The sequence below is a fragment of the Archocentrus centrarchus genome, chromosome 23 (assembly GCF_007364275.1).
Source record: "Archocentrus centrarchus isolate MPI-CPG fArcCen1 chromosome 23, fArcCen1, whole genome shotgun sequence".
Lineage (NCBI taxonomy): Eukaryota > Metazoa > Chordata > Actinopteri > Cichliformes > Cichlidae > Archocentrus > Archocentrus centrarchus.
The window spans coordinates 11,336,460-11,363,149 of NC_044368.1; the positions used below are offsets into that span (position 1 = coordinate 11,336,460).

The 26,690-nt window shown below is 42.7% G+C and overlaps 1 protein-coding gene across 3 annotated transcripts in view; it reads right to left on the reverse strand.

Moving 5' to 3' along the window:
* The window catches only part of exoc4 (exocyst complex component 4), a 140,828-nt gene that overhangs the window by 73,471 nt on the left and 40,667 nt on the right, over positions 1-26,690 (reverse strand). For all 3 annotated transcript variants that reach the window (XM_030719819.1, XM_030719818.1, XM_030719817.1), the window contains exon 11: positions 10,697-10,793. In XM_030719819.1, the coding sequence (XP_030575679.1) occupies positions 10,697-10,793 (97 nt within the window). The remainder of the gene's footprint in view (positions 1-10,696; positions 10,794-26,690) is intronic.

The window sequence follows — 26,690 nt, forward strand, 5'->3', positions numbered from 1 at the left end:
CGATGGAAAGAGGGAAGACAGACAACTGAGGCTCAATTCAAAGGTTTAAAAAAAAAAAAAAAAAAAAAAGGAGAAAGCAGGGAGAACAGGAAGAAAAGTATATCTGTAAATCACCCCATCTCCAGCAATCTGTCTTCACCTTGACACTACTCACAGGACAGAAGAAGATAAGAAAAACTGGAAACAGGTCTTTATAAACACATTTCAGTTTTTAAATGGTCATATAGAGCTATTTTTCTCTCTTTCTTTGGCTTGATTACATCCTTGAAGAAAGCAGAAAATGACAGAAGAACAGAAAAAAAGAAGAAAGAAGAAAAGGAGAAAAAGAAAAGAGTGAAGGATGTGGTGGAAAGCAGCACATGGTGAAAACATCTCTTCATTGTGGCTCAGTAATTCTCCTTTTGGCAGCAGCTCCCTCTGGCATTCATTCGATGAGCATTAAGGGCATTCTGTCCTCCCACTTCTGTCCTTTCAAAGCAACAGGTCTGAAGAAGCATATTAGGCTTAATTAAATTACTGTACACTCAAAAAAATGACTTTCATTTCATTAAATTACTGTTTGCTAACACAATACGCTAAGATGCGCACACACACACACACACACACACAAACACACAAATCTCCTAAGAATACAATCTAATCTCTTTCAAAAGCAGCCAATCAGAGACAATCAGCCACTATGGGGGGGAGAACACAGAAGGGGACGGCATGACTGTGTGAACATCTGTGTGATTATGGCCTGGTCATCTGGACAAGCTTCAAAGGCCTATTTAGGTGTGAGTCTGTGTATCCAAGTGTGTCTAAAATAAATATATAAATGTTTGGCAGAATTTCTGCGTCTTATCTGACCAGGCAACAATTCCCAGATTCCACTATTTTTCTCCACACAGACCTAAAACCTCAGGGGCCATCAAAGCAGACTTCTTAAGAAGTCTACTGCTGAGTGTTCAGACAAACGAGAGTCCTTTAAGCTCCGACTGACGACTGTCTGCTTCACATGAGTCTGTTGGACAGGTTGCCCTGGGAACCAAGTCTGATTTCATTATGGGATGGATAAACACAATCAAAGAGTTTATCCACCTTCTATAGCCTGAGAAAAGACCCCCACAATGACGGATCTAATCTCCTGCACAATATCTGGTGTCTGTGTGTGTTGGATTGTCCGTCTCATCCACAGTGTGAGCGTCTCCATGCATGCATGAGCTTGTAAGACACAAGGAGATTGAAAACTCTGCACCTGACCAGAAAGTGGCTGAAGTTGCACTTTCAGAAAGCGATAAAAACCAGCAGTATTATTTACAACATAGTGTGTGTGTGTGTGAGTGTGTGTGTGTGTGTGTGTGTGTGTCTTGCTCTGATGAGGGGGAGGAATCAGAGAGATGAAATAATAAAGATACAGCAGTGCTGCAGATAGTGACAGGTAGGAGCACCTGACAGATTCAGTATGTTCTGGAGAATTCTTGCAACTTTTTTTGTTCCCCTACCTATTGCTCTCATTCTCTTTCTCTTCACAATACTTTCTTTAAAGACACATTCTGGGGTCAATTTGAAAAGGAGGTGTAAAATGTAAAAGTGAGATCAGAGGTCAAATGTGATATTTATATTCAAACTATAATGTGATATTTAGAATTCTCATATACCAGTATAATTTCCTTAATCCTGCCAATGCAAAGAAAGGCAGCAGAATTTTAAGCAGAGTTTTAAAGACAAAAGACATTTCATGAAAGTTTGACCTCATTTGACCCTGAAGAAGAGGTCAGATGTGCAAAATAACATGATATTTAGAATCCCCATATATCATTCCCTATATGTCTATATGTTGTCAATGCAAACAATGGCAGTTTTAAATAGCTCTATATAGGATTATCATCACTTTGACCTTCAATCTATTGACTTTGAAGGAGAGGTCAGAGAATGTGACATATTTTAAATCTTTATAGAGTACTTTCTGTCTGTTGACAATACACACTGCATTTGTAAGAATCATCGTTTTTAAGCTATAAGGCTTTTTGTCAATGTTTGACCAATAAATCCGTAAGTTGACCTTGAAGACCTTGGGGGAGGTAAGCCACATTTTTATGGATTGTTTATATGACCCCACTCTGCACCACTACAAAGTATTATCAGAATCCATTCAGAAGTTTTCAAGCCATCATGTTTATAGACAGAATGATGGCACGCACTCATGCACTACCAAAAAACATAACTTCCTTGGCAAAGGTTAAAAATAAAAACAAATAAAAAATAAAAATAAATAAACCATGAACATTACATTAATGTAGTTCTTATTTCTGCTAGGAAAGAAAAGTACCAGTGCATAAGTGATACTTTTTTTTTTTTTAAATAAAAAAGTTGCCACGGTTGATTGTGTACCTCTGTGGATGCAACCTTCCAGACTAATAGCTTGTTGCAACAGTTTAATTAAGAGTACCAGCAACATTTCTGATCTATTCCATGATCCTGGGTTCAAATGTACCCCGCCACTCTATCCCATAGTCCAAAGACATGCTTGTTTGGTTCACTGGTGATTCTAAACTGGAATGGCTGTCTGTCTCATTGTGTTAGCCCTGCAACAGACTGGCACCCTGTCCATGGTGTTCCCGACCTCTTACCCTATGGCAGCGGATATAGGGCCCAGGCCCCCCACGTACCCTGAATTGGATAAGTGGAAGAAAATGGATGGATGCATTCATTTATGTTTTTAACACAATGTATGTGACTTCAGCATTGATCTCACTGTGATGATGACACATGATTAAGTGCTTATACTGAGTAAACTCAGATGCATTGTGATAAACTTGGTTAACATATTAACCTAGACCTGTTGCAGGAAAACCACCCTACCTGACCAAATTAGCCTTTTAGAGAGAATAATTTGGACCAGGTGCTTAAAAATACCTCAAGTTCCTATCATCAAATGACCAAATTGTTACACTTCTTCAGATTGGCCATCCCTACAGGCAACATGTCTAACAATGCTGTGTTGTTCTGTGCTGTCATCTATTTAAATATACCTAAGGTTGGTGTATTTTACAGTTCTGTTGTGAACCCCGCTTTTGTGATATCCAGATATCAGGCTACATGTTTTTAGAGGGCAGACAGAGTGAAAGGAGATATCCAGACCACAAGCTATACTAAGAAATAATGTTACCACATAATTGGTAAACATCAGCTGCTTTAACTTTTGATGAATTCAAGAACAAATGTAGCCAAATCTCCTTCTTAAACACTGTCTCAATTTTGAGATATGCTCCCGTAATACCCTGCTTGACAGGAGCCTTGTTTCTTGCCATCGTTTCTTTTGATTTTCTCCCCATGTATTGCATATTGTCGATGCATGACTAGTGGGTACATGCACATACACAGCTTGAATTCAAAGCAAGCTAACATGGCACCCAGCATACATGCAGTCTAAGAGTCTTTTCAATTACTCTGCATCTCATTTATTTTTCCTCTGTTCTAAATCGTTCTAGTCACGTCGCTGTTTCTTTCCATTTTTCTCTTTTTGCCTCACATCTGCTTGCTCCTCTGTGTTGCTAGTTTATTTCCTCAGCTTTCTTTATCTCCATCTCTCTCTCTGACCTTTCCAGTATAAAATCCTCACTCCCCCTGATTCCCAGCTATGCTCTCAGTTTTTAATGGGTGTGGGTTAGAAAGCGAGAGGGAGCTATTTACTGAAGAAAATCCTCCTGAACGAGTGAGAAAAGATTAGAAAAGAGAGCAAGGGCTGCTAAAGCAGAGCAGTGTGCATATGTGTGAGTTAGATTTAAGACAAGACATTCATGCTGCATTTTAATAGCCTATGTACAGACACCACTTTGAAGTTGACTACAGACGGTATTGTTGAAGGAAAATGTATTCTTCACCAGTAATTATGAAGCCACTGTTTGACTAAACGAAGGTAGGGGTCAAACTGCACATTATTTTTGCCATTTTCAGGTCTGCTGCACTGGGAATTGGCACATTTGAAATAGGTCATGCAAGGGCAGCAATAGTTGTGAAATTATCTCAACAATGACTTTTTGATCAAACAGTTCTTGCTGCTCAAATGTGTTTTATAAAGATGTTCAGTGTACTTTGTTTCATTGTGTTTAGTGGAATGCTCTCTTTTATTGTACCCAGTAAAATGCCTAGTGGATTAACATCATTAAAAACTTTGTAACTGCAATAAATGGATTATAAATACGAGAGTAATCGTTGTTATTTGCTGTGTTATATTTGAAAGAGTTAAGAGAGTGCCTACTGCAGCACTAAACTGACAGGAAAAGCAATAATCAAACTTTCTGCTCACTATTAGTAAACAATGAATATTAGCAAACACTGAAATACAGATGAATAAACAGGAATAATAACTTTCTTCTTTTGTTGCTTCACCAATGATGTCATCTCGTAACCTTGATATTTAATTTGGCTTACGATGCTTTAGTGTTCCTTTAACATGATATACTGTCCACTGGCTCATGCTATAGAAGAGAGATTTGTCTCACACAGAAGTACTGATTGTCCAAATTACAACTAAATTATAAAATTATAATGATGTTCTAACATAGGTGTGTGCTAAGCGCTCATAAAAAAAACATTACATTAATCAGGCTCTATCAGTGGTATTATTAATATTGGAATAATAATCAGCTTTCTTAACATAATTAAAAAAAGAAAGACAGCAAAGTCTAATCTTCAGTTTCTTTCTTTAAGATTGTCAGTGGGAATGTAGAATATCTAAATTTTAAAAAGCCCCATTTTCTTGGACTTAATGTTTGCAAATCCAACAGTGCATGTCTCAGCTAAGTCACTTGAGAAACCCCCCAAAAAACTTCTTTAGACATACTCCATTTCACCTCTAAATCTTGTTCTTTCTATTTGTCTTGGTCTGTGTGTGCTGCTCAGGAGGGGAGTTAATGAGAGACTGAAATTAGTGCAGAATCATAGTGTGTGTCGTTTTCACCACAGGCTACAGCGGTGGGAGGCAAGGCCCTTCTGTCCTTTTCCTGTCATCTCACTCTCTCTCCGCTCTACATTCCTTTCATCACTTGTTCCATTGTCCTTCCCTTACTGCTCCCCACCCCCACCCCCCTAAGCGTTCTCTATCAATCTTCAACCTTTCAACTCTTTTCTCTAACTTGGACTTTCTCACCCAACGGAGGACACTTACAGTAGAACTCTGAATAGACATCAACAATTAAAAGAACTTTTAATGAGCTGATGTGGTGCGCTCACACAGTGAACTCTGTGTTCAACAGCAGTGGTCAGTCTTGTACGCCTACCAGCATGGCATTATTAGAGGAGTGGGAAGGATGGGGATGAGGAGTTTTCTTTATGTTTTGGTTCTGGAAACCACAAAATGCAGTCAAATACAAAGGGGCTGAGAGTCAAATTCTTAATGAGACAAACCATTTTGGAAGATGACTTAATCATTTAGTTGAAACCCCCAAAGGTAATTCTAAAGCCCTGGCTAAAAATCTATTTAGAGATTGAGATAGTAATGACAAACCAGCAAGATTTAATGAAGAACTCGCTTATAAAGGAAATTAGCAATGCACATGTCCATTACATTAAGCCCTTCAGCAATCATGCTGATGTTATTGTTTCTTCAGTTCTTTCTTCTTTTCACACTTTTGGTTATCACTTTCTGAATTATTAAATAGTTTTCTACCACAAACATCAAGGAACTGTTAAACTGTCCAGAGGGCTTTGTGGAAATGTTTCTCAGTTCAACTTTGATCAACTGGTTTCAGAACCCATCAGCAATCGTCTGATCATTAAGCCACTGGGGATGCCAGCGACTTTTTCTGGGCTTCCAGCAGCCTGGAAGCCAGTCATCGCATGAAAACATTTAAGAAACATTTAAAAAGCTCATAAAAAGCAAAAATGTCATCAGACAATGCATTTAAATGGTTTTCCACTTTCCTCTTTGGTTACCTGTATGTAACCAAAGCCTGCTTAAACATGATTGGTCAGTAGTACTTGGATCATAAATAAACAGAAAAGGAACGCTTTCGGTACCCGTACAAATTCTGGATCCTGTATTCATTGACAGATAACAGTTAATAGAGACTAGTTAATGACAAACAAGAAACGTCTCTGCCTCTATCAGATTTTTCAGGCACAAGTTTTAACAACAGGTTTAATTTTATAATAAAATGTGTAGAATACAGTATCAGCTAGAAGCTCCAGAAATTAATTGTGTGTGCGTGCGTGCGTGTGTCCGTCCACTTTGGCTCAAGTCACATAGTGACCTCTCAGTGCCAACTCCATGTGTAAATGAGCTTGCACATATTGAACACATACAGGTAGCCATGCAGACTGAAACATAGCACACAGAGGATTGTCCAAACCTAGTCATCGTGTGGATGTTTAACAGGGAAAGATTAAGGGGTTGCTGAGGCTTTTCAAAATGCCAGCCTAGTCCGGACCAAGGGGTGTAAATACCACCCAAATGTCAGCAAGAGACCCCACAAGTCAAACTAAATTGGCTGCTACATGTACAAACACTCCCTTATGCCCCATATTTGTGTGTGCATCTTTAATGACTTGCACTCTGCTCTGACATCCGGGTGCATTGCCAGAGTTCCAAGGGCTGAACCAATCTTTTTCATTCGCCGATTACAAGCCCTAACCCTGTTGAATTGTACAACAGACAGACAGCAGAATATTCAAAAGAGGAGCGATGTTTTGTCAAACTTAAGGTCAAACAGACCTCTTTAGGAATGTGCATACACTGTTTCAGCAGTCTTTTGCCTTGTCAAAATAAAATTCCAGTATTCCAAAACCCCACACTCATTAGTGACTTTCTTAGGTACGCCTTGCTAGTACTGGGATGGATCTCCTATTGTTTTTAAAACTTTTTGGCATTGATTGAATAAGGTGCTGGAAAAATTCTTCAGAAACTTTGGTCCATTTTAACATGATGGCACCACACAGTTCTTAAAGATTTGTCAAATGCATATCCATGATCCCAAACTCCCATTCTGCCACATCCCAAAAGTGTTCTACTGGATTAAGACCTGGTGACTGTGGAGACCACTTGAGTGCAATGAACTCATTGTCACGTTCCAAAAAACAGTTTGAGATGATCTGAGCTTTGTGACATGGTGTGTTACACTGTGGCTATAAAGGGATGAACATGGTCAGCAATAATACTCAGGTAGGATGAGTATTTAAACGATGCTCAGTTGGTACTAAGAGACCCAAAGTGTGCCAAGATAATATCCCCCACAGCATTACAGCACCAGCAGCCTGAACTGTTGATACAAATAGGACGGATCCATGACTTCAAGTTGTTTAAACCAGATTTTCATCCTACCAGCAGCTCAGGAAATGTTTTTCCAGTTTTCTATTTGTCCAATTTTGGTGAACCTGTGCGAACTGTAGCCTCAGTTTCCTGTTCTTAGCTGACAGGAGTGGCACCTTGTGTGGTCCTCTCCCATCATATCATATGTCCTTCAAGGTCGACTTGTTGAGCATACCTAGGCTGAAACAAGTAGTTATTTGAGTTGCTGTTTCCTTCCTATCAGTTTCAAGCAGTTTGGCTATTCTACTCTGACCTCTGGCATTGACAAGGCATTTTTCTCAAAGAACTTGATATTTTCTCTTGGTTGTGTGGGAAATTCCCAGTAGATCAGCACTTTCTGAAATACTCAGACCAGCCAGTCTGGCACCAACAACCACAGAACATTCAAAGTCACTTAAAATCAACTTTTCTCCCCCATTCTAATGTTCGGTTTGAAATTCAGCAGATCATCTTGAGCATGTCTAAATACATTAAGTTGCTGAAATATGATTGGCTGATTAGATATTTGCTTTAATAAGCAGTTAAACAGGTGTACCTAAAAAAAGTGGTCAGTGAGTGTACATATTTGCTGGTACTGACACAGTGAGTAAATGTAAAGCACTCAGACCCAACTATAAACTATATCCATGTACATGAGGTACTACTGAGCTGAGATTTTATATATGGAAATGGCACCATTAAGTGAGTCTTCCTCACAATGAGAGAATGAGAATTTCACATTCTGTATGTTTTATATTCATGTGCTTTAAAAAAAAAAAGCATACTGTGTCCTCTGGGGCAGTATTAATTTAGACAAAATGCAAACATTAGCACTAGGTGAATTAGAAGAGTCCAAACCAGTTTCCTTCTGTTTAAAAATTCTGCCCATGCTTTGGCATTAGGCAGAATTAAGTTGTGGGACCCTTAGGCCATCCAAGACCAGGTGGGCAGAAATGCAAATGTGCAATCTTTCTCATTTTTGGCTCTTTGGCTGCTACTAGACATTGAAACTAAAATGAAATCGGCAAAATGCCATAAACTAAGTAAAATCTAGTCGTGAACTGCACTTGACATACAGCGACCACAGACAGAGCTCTCGCTTGTCTTTTAAAACAGCTCGATAGGTCATGGGAATGGTGCTGGTACTCAATTTTCCCAGAGAAGTACCCATAATATTCCCTAGTGGAATTATGGACATAACAAAGACTTTCTCCAGCTCACCAACCACATGCATACCTGGATGAGAGAACCTTCCATGACACCTAAAGTTCCACTACAAAGAGTTACACCACTGGTTCATAAAAATGGAAAAAACAAGTTCACTTTAAACTGGCTCTCACTGTAGCTTTATAATAAACTAGAATATACCATACTTGTCTTAGACAGGCTGTGTCAACTCTGAGTTTGCTAATCTTCATTCCTAATTACAAAACTGTATCTTATTAAAACTTTCAAAGTGCAAAATTTGATAGTTTGTTGGAAACTACATTTTAACAAAGATTTGAAGAACAAACACAAAGAAACACTAAGTGCTTAACTTGATTTAAGACTTGAAAACAAAATATATCCCAACACACAAAAACCATTTGCAATCAAACATTAAGATCCTGATGTCTCATCTCCCACGCACTGCCACTGATTTCCTGTGCTCCAAACCCCCAACTGCTTTTGCCATTAAAGCTGCCACGAGTTGCATGGCTGGCTGCAGGAGGTGTAGTGATCCATCAGCGGAGTGCCAGAGCTTTGCCATTAGAAAACCATCTGCAAGCAAAAGCGCTCCATTGGCACTAGAAGTCTAGAGAGGCCAGGTTGAAGGGAGGGAGAGAGAGAAGAGAGAGCCCTGTGTTCAAGGCAGTTTGGTTTGATTGATATGAACCATTACAGACAACATGGGAGAGGTAGGCAGAGAGCTAGTCACCGTTTTATTTTTGGTCATTTGTTCAGACAAAAGCTTGGCCAGACCTAAAGTGAACAGGGACTGAAAGTTGGTGTGGGTGTGTATGCGTATGTCAGAGAAAGATAAGTGTGGAAGAGAGGGACAGAGAGAGAGAAACTAAGAGAAATGTTCAAGGCCAAAATAACAGTAAAGGGACAAAAACATACAGAAAAGAACCTACAAAGAAAAGCACAAACATAAAGCATAAACATAAACCTGCACGCACTCCCACATCAACAAACTGTTTTTACTCTCCCGAATGAAATGAGCTGCTTCCAACACAATCAATCAGTCAAGCAAAAAGTATCATGACAACTGGCAATATCATTTATGATGATGGGGACGTGATGAAGAGCAACAATGGATGAAGTGCAGTCTAGCTTACCTAACTTAATGGGCTGATGTGATGTGATTGAATACTATCTAGTAGTCACTGCAACATTTTGTGGTGAGAGTATACACATAACTTAGCTTCCAGCATATCTGACTAAAATCCCAACAAACACTTTTCTTTTCATAGTTTAAGTGACATTTTTTTTTTAACCTGCTTCTTAAAAGTGCCAAAAATGTGTAAAATTTTAGAAATGTACAGGCCACTCAACATAATGTAAGAGTAGTAGAGATCTCTGTTTAATGGATCCTAGAAGGTTGTGTGTCACTGCATGAAGGCCAATTCAATTAAACGGTTTCACTATCAGATTTACTCTAGTCCACTGGGACCACAGAACAGTATAGGAAACTACCAGACATATGAAACGTTACCAAAAAGACAGCCCCTCAGAATAGTCAAATTTAATGGGAAATAAAAGCCAGGGTGGCAGACAATTCCAGTTCCTGGATGGTATCAACAAACTGAAGGTACAAAATATTACATCATTTTTGATTTACGATATCCCACTAAACATTAACAAGGTTGAAATCAATAGATAGTCACTAAGAGGCTGTATAATATAATTAGTTTTACATTTTACTGGTATTGAGTCATATGTCTTGAGTAGCTGGCCTATCAGTTTCTGACAGAGCAGTATGACACAAGAGGGCTTTTAAACACATACATGTTGTAAAGTTAATGGAATCTTGCCCAAAATATTCCAGTAAAGACAACAGGTTTGGTGCTCTAACTTTATTTCATTCTGATCAAATTAAGTTCTCGAGTGCTTGAAATCACAAGTTTCGTGTATGGGGATGTCTGCCGCAAGCAGCACTGTGTTGCTTTTAGCCATACTAGGATTGTACTTTGATATCAATAGTACATCTTGCCATGCCGTAAGTGACTTAGTGGCACTGCAGTACTGACACCATAGCATCAGTACAACACCGCCAGAGTAACGTCTTTGTTTGCCATCAAAAGTCTCACAACAGAGGACTGTATACATCTGTCTGTTCTGTGTTTCTGAATCAGTGCATTCCTGATAAACCAAAAACACAAGTTGAAGCCACATTCACATGTATTTTTAGCTGGATGTTGAGTATATAAGAACCTGCTTTACCTGAGAAGAGGCTGAAAGATTACAGTGATGTTCCTTGCACCTGGCTTACACACAAACTTCATTTCTCCTCCTTCAATCAGGTTGTCATCAGCACCACCTATAATACAAGAAACACAACTTGTCTTAGACATATTAAAATAGACACACTGTATATGCATTGTAGTGTTGTTGTGAGGGTACTTGCACGGCACACTATGTGAAATTGATACTTGCTAGTTATATATAAAAAGTCTAGAAAATGTGGTCCTAAAAAGGGTCATCCAGATGCAGTGTTAATAGGCATGTCCATCATTGTCATTAAACTATTCTTGTATTGAGGCAAACCACAAACTCCATTCCAACAACTTAATTATTTTTTTTTACCCTGGTATATTCTTTACCCAGCATTACAGAGGTGGGAGGAGATGTGCAGAGATTAAAGATGGGAAAGGAGCTGTTATTTTTTTGTTATGTAATAGAATTTATCTTGTACTTTTCTCCAAGAAAACATATTTTAATATATTTCAAGTCTGCAGCCTCAGACATGTAAAGCTCTGAACTAGAACACACCGCCGCTACAGACAATTGATATGTTCACCTTTATCAAATCAAGCCCAAATGATACCAGCCTGCTACAAAAATCAAATTTGATTAACCCCACATCAGATTGGTCTGGTATGGCTCTGTATGTTTGTATGTATGTTTCTGTTTTTGTGGTATCCTGTGTATCTTTGCCTCCAACGTTCATGTTTTCTTCTTGAAATGTGTTATGGTGCAAATGCTGTTGGCATTTAATATTTTGATGTGACCATTTTTAATACAAAACTCAGGAGAAAACAAAAGAAATATCTTGAATTGATATAATCATAAGCAAAAAATATATATATCAACCATGTCTTCATATATATTTTATCTGCCTCCAGTGGAACTCCTCCAGTGGAGCTCCACAGCACCATTGATAAAATATATATTTCCATGCAGAACACTTTTCCTTTTTCCTGTTGAGCTGTTGTGCATCACTGAGATGGGCACTACACACATTAGCACACCTTCTATTTTATATTGCAATATTCAGATTATATTATATTGCTGCACCTACATGGGCTGAGAAGAGTGCCTGGAGATGACCACACAGTCACTTGTTATTGTGTTATGTTTATATTCAAATAGGGCCACAAATTCCTACCTACCTACCAACCAACCAAACAACCAACCCAGGAGTTCCTGCTCTAAAACCAATCCTGAACTTCAACCTCACTGGGAGCCAAGGAATCTTTACAAACCAATGTCCCTTTAATCTCTTTTGAAGTGCAGAAGCAAAATACTAATTTCAGGCTTTAAAAGACTTACACCACAGTTGTACTATTTCAAAGTCACCGCCACTAAATCCCTGTTTGGTATGATGACGATGAACGTCTCTTTTAGCCACTTGTTAGCAGGCACTCTCTGCATGAACAAACTGCAAAGATGTCAAAAATTTATGTTAACCAAAATGTGTTTTTCAAACATCTAAACAAGAACCTATTCAAAAAGTGCCAAAGACTTCAAAGAGGGAACCAGAAGTGCAAAAATGCAATCTCAAATCCTAATTTTCCTGTTTTAGGACTCATTCATGTAGCACTGCATACACACATCAATATATCAACATGTCATCACAAATACAAATGCATCCCACATGCTCACACCCGTTCACGCTCCCGTGTCACTGCATGGGTGAGCCCCACAGCTAACAGGGTTAATCAGAAAATCATTGCCATGTAAAATCTTGGTGGAGGGGACGGGGGGACTGCAGCAGATAAGGGGGGAAAGGGGAGATCACAGGGGAGAGGCAGAACTGAAGCTCATTACCTCCACTCATCCTGAAGTAATCAATATAATTGATAGATGAAATTGCAACTTGTTGTCAATATGTCAAACGGACTGTCTATGTGCGTGCACTTGTACAAATGTTTCCACAGGCAGATATGCTGTTTGCAAGTAAATTGTGACAGGCTGATGAACAAAGGAGGACAGCAATGTGGTAGCAGCATATTATATTATATTATATATATATATATATATATATATATATATATATATATATATATATATATATATATATATATATATATATATATATATCGAATAGCACTTACAGACAATAACCAACTGTTTTAGATTCAAACCATGAAGGTGTGATGCATTAATAATTCACCATGTGTGGTAAAAATAATACTTGAACCACTCTTACAGCACTTGTTAGATTCTGGTCAGAAGAAATTAGGTGTGATTTGGTGTCAAGTGCACAGAGTAAGTAAAGTTAGAACACTGGACAGAAATCAAATAAGATGGTGATTCAAGCTACTTTGATTTTGAAATAGGCGAGTGTGTGTGAGTGTGTGCATGTGTGTATGTGTGTGTCCTGAAATGGTTTTCATGCGACACACAAAGCTTCACTCCGTTGTTTTCTTCTGTTTCATTTCCATGTCGAATATGGCCTCTCAAAGCTTTGCGCTATAACACAAAGACAGATTCTCATTGTGCTAAAGCCTGTTCCGCATTACCTGTGCAGCCTGCCTAGCCTTGCATTCAAATGCATATCAACCCATTGTTCACTATGCGGGGCTCTATTATCCATTTCTAATAGAACAAGTTTCATTTGAAAAAAGTACGGGAGACAACACTCTGCAGTTTCATTAAAATGACAAGAGAAGCTTTCATTCTATCCAAAAGTTTTAACTCAAGGTTCTTTTTCTAACTTCGTTCGGTGTTTCACTATGGGAATCGCCTTGGCGTGACCAACTACGGAAGCTCCAATGACACCACGTCTGTCTGCGACAGACCTGCCAAGCCGTGCTCAGGGCCCCGCCCCTCCTACTATCACGGCTGACCAGCTCCTCCCTACTCATTCTCGCTTTCTTCCCGTGAGAAACTACATCGGGCTCCCTCAGCGCGCCCAGGCTGGCTTGGTTAGCTGTTTAACAGTTCTCAGGCGTCCCGTAGAGGAGTACGTCGCCGAACGCAGTTCTCCAGTTTTCAGTCTGGATTGTGCTGAGTAAGTCCTTCGAAAGAAGTGTACTGGTAGTTATACACCCTGGACAGCGACCGCGTCGTGGCGAGCTGTCTTCAGCGGTCACCTGGTTTTAATTAGCAGGGTAGCCGTTGTGTGTGTGTGTGTGTAACTTGGGCTAACGCGTCACGGCGAGCTTTTCGGTGTCCGGCTAGCATTAGCTTGTTAGCGGGTCAGTACCGTGTTAGGTCTGGCTAGCATTAATTTGCTAACCGACCCTAAACAGTGTTAGGTTTCAGTTAGCATTAATTTGTTAGCTGGATCAACTGGTAGAGCTCAGCTAACGTGTCACGACGAGCTGACTCTCACGGCGACTAGCTCGGACTTAACCCCGTTGCTAGCGCTAGCTACAAACAGGCTAACGTGTCACGACGAGCCTTGTATAGCTCAGTCTCACCATCTTTCCGACCACGATGGCTACGGCTCCTACCCCCGCCAAAGGGTCAGAACCGAAGGCCAAAGAGGCTGCATCCCGCCCATGCCCCGCATCATGCGGTGCTTCCATTTCGGGCAGGGACTCTCATCCGATGTGCATAGCTTGCATGGGTGCTAAGCATGCTCAAACTTCTCTGGCGGACCCGCAAGGTTGCTCTCATTGCGCCTTGATGCCAGAGAAAATCCTGGAAAGGAGGTTGAGAGTAGCAGTGGCTAACAGCCAGGACCCCTGTCTGTCAGCCAACAATGCTACGATTGATATCCATCAGCCGACAGCCACAACGAGCTGGGCGGACATAATGGAGGAAGTGTCCCCGGTTATGCCCCAGTTGTTCGAGGGGCTCCTCGACCCAACTGAGGGTGAGCCGGCGGATGAGGATGCGGATGGCGATGCCAACTCCGACCTCCTCGGCCTAGAAGACATGGAGGAAGAGGAGGATGACTCCACCTTCCCTGCCCAGCAGTCCAGGCCCCCAAGTGGGGCTGAAGCTGTACCCCCAGTGGACAGCAACTTGTATGATGTTTGCAAACGGGCTGCTGCCAAGCTGGGCATCACATGGCCAGCAGCCCAGGCGGCTGAAGGGGCAGAACGTGACCTGTATGATGGCAAGAGGCTCCCTCCAGCCTCACCACCTGCAAAGCAGCTTCTGCCAGCAGTGCCTGCTTGCATGAAAGAAATGAGTCGCTATTGGTCTAGCCCTTTTAAGAGCAAGCTTCCTACCCAGGGCTGCTCTAAGCTGGAGATGCAAGGAATGGGTGAGCTGGGGCTGACCGGACCCCCAGCAGTTGAGCCTTCAGTGGCTTATCACCTTCACCCTAACCGCAGGTCAGTTTCAGCTTCTTCTAATATTTCTCTGCCCAGTAAGATGGATCGCCTCACCGCATCCATCTATCAAAGGATGTACAAATATTCAGCACAGTCGGTGTGTTCCCTTAATGCGGTTACACTGCTGTCAGCTTATCAGGCAGAGATTTTAGAGGACATGGGCCGTCAACTGGACTCGGGGTCTCCAAACCCGGCCCTCTGGGATGAGATCTGTGTGGTCAACGATCTCATCCTACGCTCCTCCAGGGGAGCAGTCCAGGGTTGTGGGCGTGTAATGGGTCTTGCAGTCTCAGGTGAGAGAGCTTTATGGCTAAACCTGTCAGGATTGGGAGACACTCAGAAGGCTGAAATCATGGATGCAGCCTATGACCCAGCCAAGGGTCTCTTTGGCCCAGCTTTGGAGAAAATGAGAGAGACAAGCACTCTCAGAAAGCAGGAGGGAGAAGCTTTCAATCTCTGCTTACCCAGAAAAGTGAACCCACAATCTCACCAGGTGCCTAGAGTAGGCTTCGCAGCAGCAGCTGCAGCCGTGAGGGGTAGGCAGAGTGGGGCTAAAGTTCAGAGGCAAGCGGCAAGACTGCAGCCTTCCCACCAGGTCAAGGCAGAAAACCCAAGGCCTTGGGGCAAACACTCCTTTGCAGCAGCTGCTGCAAAGAACCGAACGTCACACCCCGGGGAAGGGAAGAAGAAGCGTTCAGCCTAGCAAGCCTGCAACGTTGTGCATCACCTCTCTCTCCTCCCTCAAAGAGGAGGAAGGTGCTGGAAGAGGCAACCACACCTCCCAGGGTTCATGGTTCAGAGGCTCCTGGGGTTCCCAGTTCATCAGGAGCCCTCTCTCGGTTCCCACACCTAGTTCAGAGAGAGGAGATGTGGGGTCAAAGGTCGCAGTGTCACCATGCACTTCCCCGGTTTCATTATTCACTTCAAAGCAATCTATCAGTGTCACCAAGCACTGCCCAAAGTTTTCAGACACTTCATTGTGTTTCGGGGGTTCAAAAAGAAATAAAGTGTGCATTCCTGCAACCAGGCAGTTTGCCAAGGGCAGAATGTCCCCCCAGTTTAAAGAAAATGAAAAAAATGAAAGAAAGTCACTGTCATGTCACTACGTTCCCTGCGGAGGGAGCTGGCGCTCTTCGCGAGGGGGACACCTCCATGCGGGAGGCAGAGGTGACGTCACACGTGTTCATGGGCCCGCTCTCTGCGCGGCTGGAGCAATGGCGCGCATGCGCAGTCCATCCCTGGGTTATGGCCACCATTTCCCAAGGATACAGGCTTCAGTTCGCAATGAAACCACCGAAATTCAACGGAAAGTTGATTTCAGTGGCCAAGGGAGAGTCAGCAAGCGTATTGGAGGACGAAATTGCTTCCCTGTTACGCAAACAGGCGATCAGAGCGGTCCCGAGCGAGGAGGCTCAGCAGGGCTTTTACTCCCGCTATTTCCTCATTCCAAAAAAAGAGGGTTCCTCTCTCCGGCCCATTTTAGATCTACGTGTATTGAACAAACACTTGAGAAAGTACACGTTCAGAATGCTCACACACAAAGCGCTCTGTCGGGCCGTTCACCCAGACGATTGGTTTGTGACAATCGACCTCTCAGACGCATATTTTCACATCGCCATTTATCCTCCACACAGGAAATATCTCAGGTTCGCCTATCAGAACGCAGCATACGAGTTTCAGACTATCCCATTCGGGCTATCATTAGCCCCAAGGGTGTTCAGCAAATGTGTGGAGGCAGCGCTGTCTCCGTTAAGGAACAGCGGCATCAGAATATTCTCTTACATAGACGATTATCTGATATGCTCCCGATCGCGGGAGCAGGCGATCAGAGATTCCAGGGTGGTGGCAAACCACCTTACGGAGCTCGGCTTCAAAATCAACCTGGAAAAGAGCCGCTTGAAACCCGCACAGTATACGGAATATCTGGGGCTCATTTTAGATTCCAGATCTTATCGTGTCACGCTTTCAGAGCGCAGGATCGCATCCTTCACTCAGTGCCTCTCCCTCTTTCAAGTGGGGAAAGTCGTGCGTTTCCGGCTCTGTCTCCGCCTCCTCGGCCTTATGGCCTCGGTAATAAATGTGGTGCATTTGGGGCTGCTTATGATGAGGGATTTTCAGCGTTGGGTCACGTCCCTACGTCTGTGCCCTCACCGCCATCTCGGTCGCAGTGTAAAAATAACACCGTCATGTATAGCGGCTCTCCAACCTTGGAGGAACCCAGCAGCTCTTGCGGCGGGAGTACCTCTGGGCGCGGTGTCATCCAGGATGACCCTGACCACAGATGCATCTCTGTCAGGGTGGGGCGCAACCATGATGGGGAGGGCAGTAAATGGTGTTTGGTCTCGGAGGCTCTCTCGGGCTCACATCAACATACTGGAGCTGCACGCAGTGCGCTTAGCTCTAAGGCATTTTCTGCCGTATCTCCAGGGTCGACATGTTTTGGTGAAAACAGACAACTCTACAGTAGTTGCTTATATCAACCGCCAGGGTGGTACTCGTTCCCTGCAGTTGCACAGACTGGCCAGGGAAATAATTGTGTGGAGCAGCACAAAATTCCTCTCCCTTCGGGCAACTCACGTGCCGGGTATTCTGAACAGGGGGGCGGACCTCCTGTCCAGAGGGAACCCGTTGTTCGGAGATTGGCGACTTCACCCGCAGGTGGTGGAGCAGATATGGCAGAAATACGGCCGGGCTGCCGTAGATCTCTTCGCCTCGCAGGAAAACACACATTGCCCACTGTTTTTCTCCCTGTCAGACCCAGTCGCCCCACTGGGCATGGACGCTCTGGCCCACCCATGGCCAGACACACTGCTATATGCCTTTCCGCCTCTCAGCCTTATCTCTCCAACCCTAATCAGAGTGAGAGATCAGGGGCTGTCGCTAATTTTAATAGCGCCACGGTGGCCGTCGAAACACTGGTTAGCAGAAATAATTCAGCTCCTGGCGGGCGAACCGTGGCCGCTCCCCATCCGCCGGGACCTTCTGTCTCAGGCGCGAGGGGAGATATATCATCCTCACCCAGACCGGGTGGCTCTGTGGGCCTGGCCCGTGAAAGGTCGAATTTGAATGCTGCGGGTCTGCCTCTGAAGGTTATTGACACCATTCAGAATGCAAGAGCTTCCTCCACACGCTCTCTTTACAGTTGTAAATGGCGTGTTTTTGAAGAATGGTGCTATGAAAGGCAGGTTATCCCTTTTCAGTGCTCTGTGGTGGAGTTGCTGTGTTTTCTTCAGGATTTGCTGGACGGAGGGAAAGCTTTTTCCACAATAAAGGTCTATTTGGCAGCTATTTCAGCCTGCCATGTGGGATTGGGTGATAAACCTATTGGTCAGCACCCTCTTGTGTGTCGCTTCATGAAGGGGGCACGCCGTAAGCTCCCAGTCTCAAGGCCACTGGTCCCATTATGGGATTTATCACTGGTTTTGGATGCACTCTCCTACCACCCCTTCGAGCCAATCGAGGCTGTAGGGTTGAAATTTCTCTCACTTAAAACCGCTCTGCTGCTGGCTCTAACTACAGCCAAGCGAGTTAGTGAGTTACAGGCTTTGTCCATTCACCCCTCTTGTTTACAGTTGGCCCCTGGTCTTACTAAAGCATGCCTGAGGCCAAACCCAGCCTTTGTCCCTAAGGTGATAGAGTCATCATACAGGTGCCCCACAGTAGAACTGCTGGCATTTCACCCCCCGCCTTTTTCCTCTGTAGAGGAGCGCAGGCTTAACACATTGTGCCCTGTGCGGGCCTTGGGGTCATATGTGGACAGAACAGCTGGGTTCAGGAAATCTGATCAGCTGTTTGTTTCCTGGGCCCACCCCCACAAGGGCAGGCCTTTGTCCCGCCAGAGGCTGTCTCATTGGATTGTAGAGGCTATAACTCTAGCCTATAGCTGTAAGAGTACTCAGCCCCCATCGGGGCTTCGAGCTCATTCTACTAGGGGCATGGCTACATCCTGGGCTTTGTTCAGAGGGGTGTCAGTCCAGGATATCTGTGCAGCAGCGAGTTGGGCTACACCACACACATTTGTGCGGTTTTATAGACTGGATGTCGCTCAGTCATCCCTGGCTCAGGCAGTCCTGGAGTCTAGTGCCTCAGGTCTGAGCTGAGATCCTGGGCAGCACTGGAGCACAGCTTCGGGAGGGCTGGCGCAATCCGGGAGTGGGCTATATCTCCCATAGTGAAACACCGAACGAAGTTAGAAAAAGAACGTTGGGTTACATAACGTAATCCCTGGTTCTTTGATAACAGAGTGAGGTGTTTCACCATCACTTCCCTCCTTGCTTGGGCACGGAAAGAAATCTGCTTAGAATGAGTAGGGAGGAGCTGGTCAGCCGTGATAGTAGGAGGGGCGGGGCCCTGAGCACGGCTTGGCAGGTCTGTCGCAGACAGACGTGGTGTCATTGGAGCTTCCGTAGTTGGTCACGCCAAGGCGATTCCCATAGTGAAACACCTCACTCTGTTATCAAAGAACCAGGGATTACGTTATGTAACCCAACGGTTTCTGATCCTGATCTGTTGCCATGAAATTTGCCTGCACGGTAAGCCCACATTCGTGTTGCTAAGTGGAGACAAAGATGAGGTCCAATTCACTCAAACTCTGTCTTTCTCCATCTCTCTATCCATTCATCCGTCCTTTGGTGCCAATTCAATTAAGACTCAATTACAGGCTCCTAAACAAAGCTGCCGCCAACGCACTCTCTTGCTCATCCTCCTTGTTCCATCATATTCTCTATCTTTTTCTCTCCTCTCTCACACTCACTGATCACCAATGTGGAAAAAACTGGCTAAACTTTTGTTTCTTCGTCATCAACTTACAAACACTTAAGTTCCCATGAATAACATCAACATGTTGCAGACTCATGGCTAACTGGCAGCTACAAACAAACAAGCGCACAAAATGCACAAATCCAAACACACACAAATAGACTAACACGTATGTATTCCCAATGACAGTGACCAATTTAATTTCATGCTCTAAACATCTGCATCCGTGTCAGACAAAGGAGCGAGGAAGAGACCTCATTGATCCATGGGGTCTGGGACCAGCTGCCAACAGGGCATAGCACTGATGAATATTAAACAGGAGGGCATTAATATGCATGGAATTTTTCAGAGTTGTCTAGACGTGACAGGGTGGCTCCGGTTTCAGGTCAGGGTGCCACCGAACTGCTGCCAGTTCTCTCTCCACATAATGTGTAAAAGTATGATTTTGTTTGTCAAGCCTTGTGTGATTGTATATGCGTGCATATCTATGTGCATTTGTGTCCCTTGGTGTGCGGTCTGATCTGAGATTAGTGAGAGGGATGTGTGTGGAAGAGGCACGGTGCTCAGTCGGATGGCAAGTGAAAACTGGAAAGGAAGAAGTGACACATTCTAATGTGGCCAAATCTGCCTGAAATCCCCCTAGAGGGTCACTGCTCAGTCTGCAACACATACACCTAAGCAGACATGACACCAAGCTATCCATAAAGAAACCCAGAAATTACAGACAGTACAAAGAGACAAATCCTGATACTGTTATGCATACATATATCATGCAACTGTTTTAAGCTCACAAACACAATTGTAAGGTGTGTAGTGTCACATACTCTCAAGCAAACGGCTCAGCTGAAATTACATAGACACAATATGCTCAAATACATTCACACAGTGACAACAATCCAGACCCCTGTGGTGTCTTACCATGCACTCTCCAGCCCACATCTAATCAAGTCAGGCAGTGACTTAGTGAAATTGCATTAGCTACACTTTCCTGGGTTTGATGAGAAATGGTTTAGATCCTGTGATGAATTCCAGCCATGCCCAGATTTAGGCAGGGAAAGAATGAACGTGTGATGCCTTCTTTAACACACTTCTGTGTCCCATGAGACCAGCGCGTTTCTGTATGCATCTGCAAGTTTGCAGGAAAGGGTGAGATGAGGAAATCTAAGAAAGACAGGCAAAAGAAAAACAGGCAATAATCCCTAATTTACAAGCAGTTTCCAAACTGTTTTGTGTCCACAAGTGTGAATTTGTGCACCTACATGGAAAAAGGGAGTGCACAAAACAAGGTAATTTGTCCAAATGCTTAGAACTCTGTGGTTATCTGTTTGTGCATGTACTATCAAATTAAAACACTGGACCCCAACTTTTACGACTTAAGAGTTTTGATTGCCTTCTGTCACAAATATGTTCCCATTTACAAAAGGTAGATGTCATGCTAAGTGGAGTAGGGCTGCATAAAACGATTATTTTAGTAATCGAGTATTCTATCGATTATTCCATCGATTAATCGAGTAATCGGATAAGAAATACTTTTTTTATTAACAGTTTATCTGCATATTTTAACTTCCGTACTGCAGTTTTTCGCCGTGTGAACAAACAGCGGTGGATGGAGCAGCTACAAAGTTCTCTTTTCTTCACCTTAACACTTGCTGATCAGGTGCTTGATGAAGGACCTCCAGCTGTTTCCCAGTAAAGATTTTAATGGTGGTTACTAAAAGAAAAAGCTGCTGTTTTGGACGCTGGAAAAACGTTTCCTTTTGCACTACTTGAGCTCACCGTCTCTTTGCGCTTGCGCAGTTCAAACCGCTGCCTGCTATGAGTGTTTTGAAAAACTAGTGGCTGTGGGAGCCATGGTGCATGTGTGAGTAATGTTGTAATGCTTTGTATTCACAAGCATTCTCAAAAATACGTTTCTACTGCAGGTCTATATTTAGTCACTAATAAGGGATTAAAAAAAAAAATTTTGACGGAGCCTCCCGGTCCTGGGGGGCGGGCCTTCTGGTACCGAACCATCGCTAGTGCTAATGGCCCGCGCTCTAGCAAACCAGTCCTGGTAGCTACAGCTGAAGTAAAGACAAAAATAACAGCTGAAATTGTCAGCGAGCACAACACACAGAGAGCAGTGGAGGCGTGGAAATGCATGTCAGCGATAGTTGCCACCCGTCCGGTAAAGTACGGAACCCCGCATGTTACGGAGCCGTATTCCGCGGAGTCCCGTAACATACGGGGTTCTGTATTTTACGAGACAGGTGGCAACTCTAGCGATGATCCACTCTGTGTGAAAGGAAATCCATCGCAGCGACGGAGAGCTTTTTAGAATCTGTGTGTGTGTGTGTGTGCGCGCGTGATTCACATTCCAGTCCAGTAGGTGGCGGTATTGCAGTTCTATGTTGGTTTGCCAGCCACCAATAAACCCACAAAAAGACGACGGAGCACTAATTCTAGTGAGGAGCGCCGCTTACACCGAGACAGCTGAGCACTGCAGAGTTTAAACGAAGCATCGACACAGTAAATTTGTGTCGATAATTTTTTAGAATCGATTTAATCGAGTTAATCGATGAATCGTTGCAGCCCTAAAGTGGAGGTTTTTCTATAAATTGTGTTATCTGTACTCAGGATGTTACAGAGGTTTGTGACTTGACCTGTGCGATGGCCCAAAAAATTAGACCACCACTGATCCAAACAAGCTCAAACTTTATATTGCACTTACCCAGTGACCACCTGCCAAGTTTTAACTAGTTCAAGGAAAGGGAGGAAAAAAACAGACACACGTGCAGACATGGTCAAGATGACCTGCTGAAGTTCAAACCGTTGCCAGTGCAGAAGCATCACTAGATACCTTAAACCAGCATTACATCTGGAGGCTACCAGATGGCAATAACTGTGGTTGCACATAGTTCTGGATCTATAGAGGTCTATGTTTAAACAGCTTTCTGTCCTGACTTTTGTAAACACTTTCCGGCTGTGTTTATTGAATCATTCGTTACTTTTGGGTGACACTGAACAGTAAATTAATTCTATTTTGTAAATCTTGGTCATATCATGGCTCAAAATGGAGGATTATCTACAAGTTAGACCTGGTACTAGGTATACCTGATAAGATGTTTGGTGAGTGTATATTTCATATGTTTTTTGGGCTCACTGTAGCGAAGCACCTTGATATTTTATCAACTTTTTTTTCTCCTGTAATGCACCTTCAATTATTGTTTTTGTGCTTTCTCTTACTGGTTTTCTTGCCATGTTCTGGCCATAAAATGTACTGTCTTAAAATTCTCATTTTGAGATGCCACAGGTATCAATTCAGAAAGGCTGAAGAGAATTTAAGGATTTTTGAAGTGGAAAGTGATCACCACATATATACATGTATTATCATGTTTTGATAATTAAGATAATGGTAAATTTGCCCATATTGCTAATTTTTGCATGAAGTAGGTACATAGTTTATTAGCATACATTTTAAATCAATTCTACAACTGATGTGCTTTTGTGACAACATCCATTTACAATGAGAGCTACAAATTTCAATTTGAATTAAAGCCGCAAGCGGCGATTAAAGGCCCTCGCCACCTGTGAGCCCCCGCGAACCCCCCGTGACCTGCTTGAGAGCCGCTGCTCCTTCCACATGCGAACCGCCTTCCCTGCAAAACACCTGCCCTGCGAACAGCTTGCAACCAACCAGCAAGCCACCTGAGATCCCACTTTCAAGCAGTGTGCCACTGCTTCTGCCAAATGTAATCCCCACTGGCAAAAGTGGAAAATCTTGGCAAGGATGGACATGATAACACTGTTGATTCTATCTGTTTGTCTGTTTCGAAGTTTTCTACCTTTTTTCATGCATTTCAGAGAACCTAAATGTGATTCTCGCCATGTAATGCTTTGGTTCCATCTGTACAGCGCACTAGTGCAGTTGTTGCCCTGAATCCATGAATGTAAATTAAGTCTTGTGCAGTACATAAGAGAAAAGAAATGGCAGGCAAAGTGCAGAAAGAGTGCGTGAGTGATTGCGCAATATGTGTGACAAGGTTGTGGTTTCTCCATAGCGACGTGATCTTGACATTGGGGTGGTGGTCACGGATGCAGCGTGAAAAATAGGGCATGGGTCCAATTGACTTTTTTGATGAGAAGTATCTGAAGAATGTTGAAAAAATTTTCATGCCTGTCAGAGAAACTAATTTCAGGGACCTCCATACAAATTTTCATTTTGTTCTGTAGGGGGCGCTATTGCAGCAATCGCCATTGTTTCTCCATTTATGGACTCCGTGTAAGTCTGTTCATAACTGATTCCATTTTGGGAAAGATCGGGCAAAGCATGTGCGACTGATGGCAGGAAAGAGGACGGGAAATTTTCGTAAAACGAAGGCCAACTTCATGGGGCCTAGTGTGACAAGACCGTTGAAAAGAATACAAAACCTTTGATAACTTTAGATGCCCTATGTCTGTAGATGATGCTGAGCCATTTTGGTGATAGTGGGTCAAATGCTGTAGGAGAAGATGTCTCAAATACAAGGTGAGCGAAAAAAAAAATGGCAGGCAAAGTGCAGAAAGAGTGCGTGCGTGATTGCGCAATACGTGTGACAAGGTTGTGGTTTCTCCATAGTGACGTGATCTTGACATTGGGGTGGTGGTCACGGATGCAGCGTGAAAAATAGGGCATGGGTCCAATTGACTTTTTTGATGAGAAGTTCACCCCGAAGCATACCTTTTCGGAAACATCTCGACCTGACCCACGTCCCTATGAGGTCAGGGGTCACTTGCGACCGCGTCCCATGCGACCGTGGGGATTTTTGCGCATTTTGGGGTATGTTGTATAGTGATTCCAATAGGCTCCTCGCCGAGACTTCGTCGGCTCGGGCCTAAATATGAAATTTGAAAAAAAGTATTACCTGATTTTTACCTCCAAACACACAACTGTGATCACAGCTGAACCCATCTCAGTTTGTCTGCGTCTTACCAAAAGGTCAAATCAAGACAATCAAAGACATCTACAATTGCTCTCACTAGATTCTGATTTAAACTGGCAGGAGGGAAGAGAGGTGACTCACATAATCGACTCACACACTCCTTTAGCACATACAGCGTAAACTCACAACTAAAAACAACTGAGTGTACTCATTAAGCAAGTTCAAAAATACAAACGTGCAAACAGATCTGGTCAAATTTCTTGAATGCGTAAGTAAATATCAAATGTGCAGCCTCACCGGTGAATTCTTCAATATCTGCACTTCCACAGTAATTGCTAGTAGTAGTAGTAGTAAAAGTAATCACTGCCCTATACATAAGTAGAGTGAGGCAGTGCTCTTCCTTTGATTGAGGTCCCTAATCTGTGCAGTTAGCCAGCACTGCACATTGCAAGCTAAATTGTGCAAATAGAAAGGAATGTATAGGATAATCCAATTTTCCCCCTTAATGGCCTCATTTGTCTGTCGCCGTTACACTATGAAAATTATTTTTGGAGTGATCAATTCAGGTAATATACCCCATGTACAAATCATATATATTTAAATTTTTGTACATGCTTGCAAAGAAATCAAACTGGCAGTCAGCTGCATATTCACTAAACTGAAACCCGCTATTCTAATAAGATTGGTTCCAGATTCAATAATGTATGACTCTCTGGTCAATTCTGGGCATCCCATTCCACTCAGACTGTCTTCATGTCTGATTGGGTCTTAATGAGAGTTTTCTATTATTAAAATTAATTTGATGGCATGGTATTTGCTGTTCCGCCAACCAGAAGACCAAATCCACCCCACAGCTGAGAATAAATAAATTATAGTATAAATAAATTCAGGTGTAAATTGAGCTGGATTAATTATTAAAAGTGTCACTGTGCCACATAATGTGTCTCCCTGGTCTTGATTTTAATGAATTCACATCTGTCAGTTGTGGTAAAACAAAAATTCCCTCCAGTAGCAGAATTAATATTAATTGTTTAGATTGTATGTAGTTTGTCTTTAACTTAACCCGTGGCATTGCAGTTTAAATCTGCCAACTCATGGCAGCAGTGTTGGAAGAAAACTGATTCTGCGTAGATTAGGTAAAGCTCTAGTTACATATTTTAGATTTTCAGTTTCTATTCATTTGTTAAAATGCATTTAAAACATTTTTCTTTGCAAAACACAATGAAACCTAAATAACCATTTTTAGTCTGATACTAAAAGCCTCATGAGCGTCTGTAGTTCAGACACTATATTCACCATTAATGCAACTAAGTGCAAGAAGAAATCACATTTTAAAAAATGCTTCTGACCTACAACTTTAAGTTGGGCACAATATTTTACAGAACAACATATTGAAATAAACAGAACACAAATACACTCAGCAGCCTGTCAGTTAGGTAGACCTTACAAGTACAAGATTAGATACCCCCCCCCCAAAAAAAGCACTCAAATAATAATCTCTCTTTTATCCTCTATTTAATCCTATTTTTAACATTATTTAATGAGTTTGTCTTTATGGTTATGATTGGAGGTATGCTTGTTTTTGAAGTACCCATAAGAACACTGGTACATAGTGCTCATAAAGGGACGGACATGGTCAGAAACAACACTCAGGTAGGCTGTGGTGTTTAAATGATAAGAGTCCAAAGTGTGCCAAGAAAAGATCCCCCACACCATTACACCACCATCACCAGCCTGAACTATCAATCTAAGGCAGAACGAATTCATGCTTTTATTTTTCAAATCCTGGCCCTACCATCTGAATGTCGCAGTAGAAATCAAGCCTCATCAGACCAGGCAATATTTTTTAAATTTTCCATTGTCCAATTTTGATGAGCCCGTGCAAATTGTAGCCAGATTTTATGTAGTGTTTATCTTTGGTGATACTTTTGTACCACTGATCACTTACAAAACAGCAGTGCTCATCTCTTAGGGAAGTGAGGATAATACCATATCCCATTTGGAAAAGAAAAAGGGGAGAAAAAAAAATTCACTCCAACAGCAAAC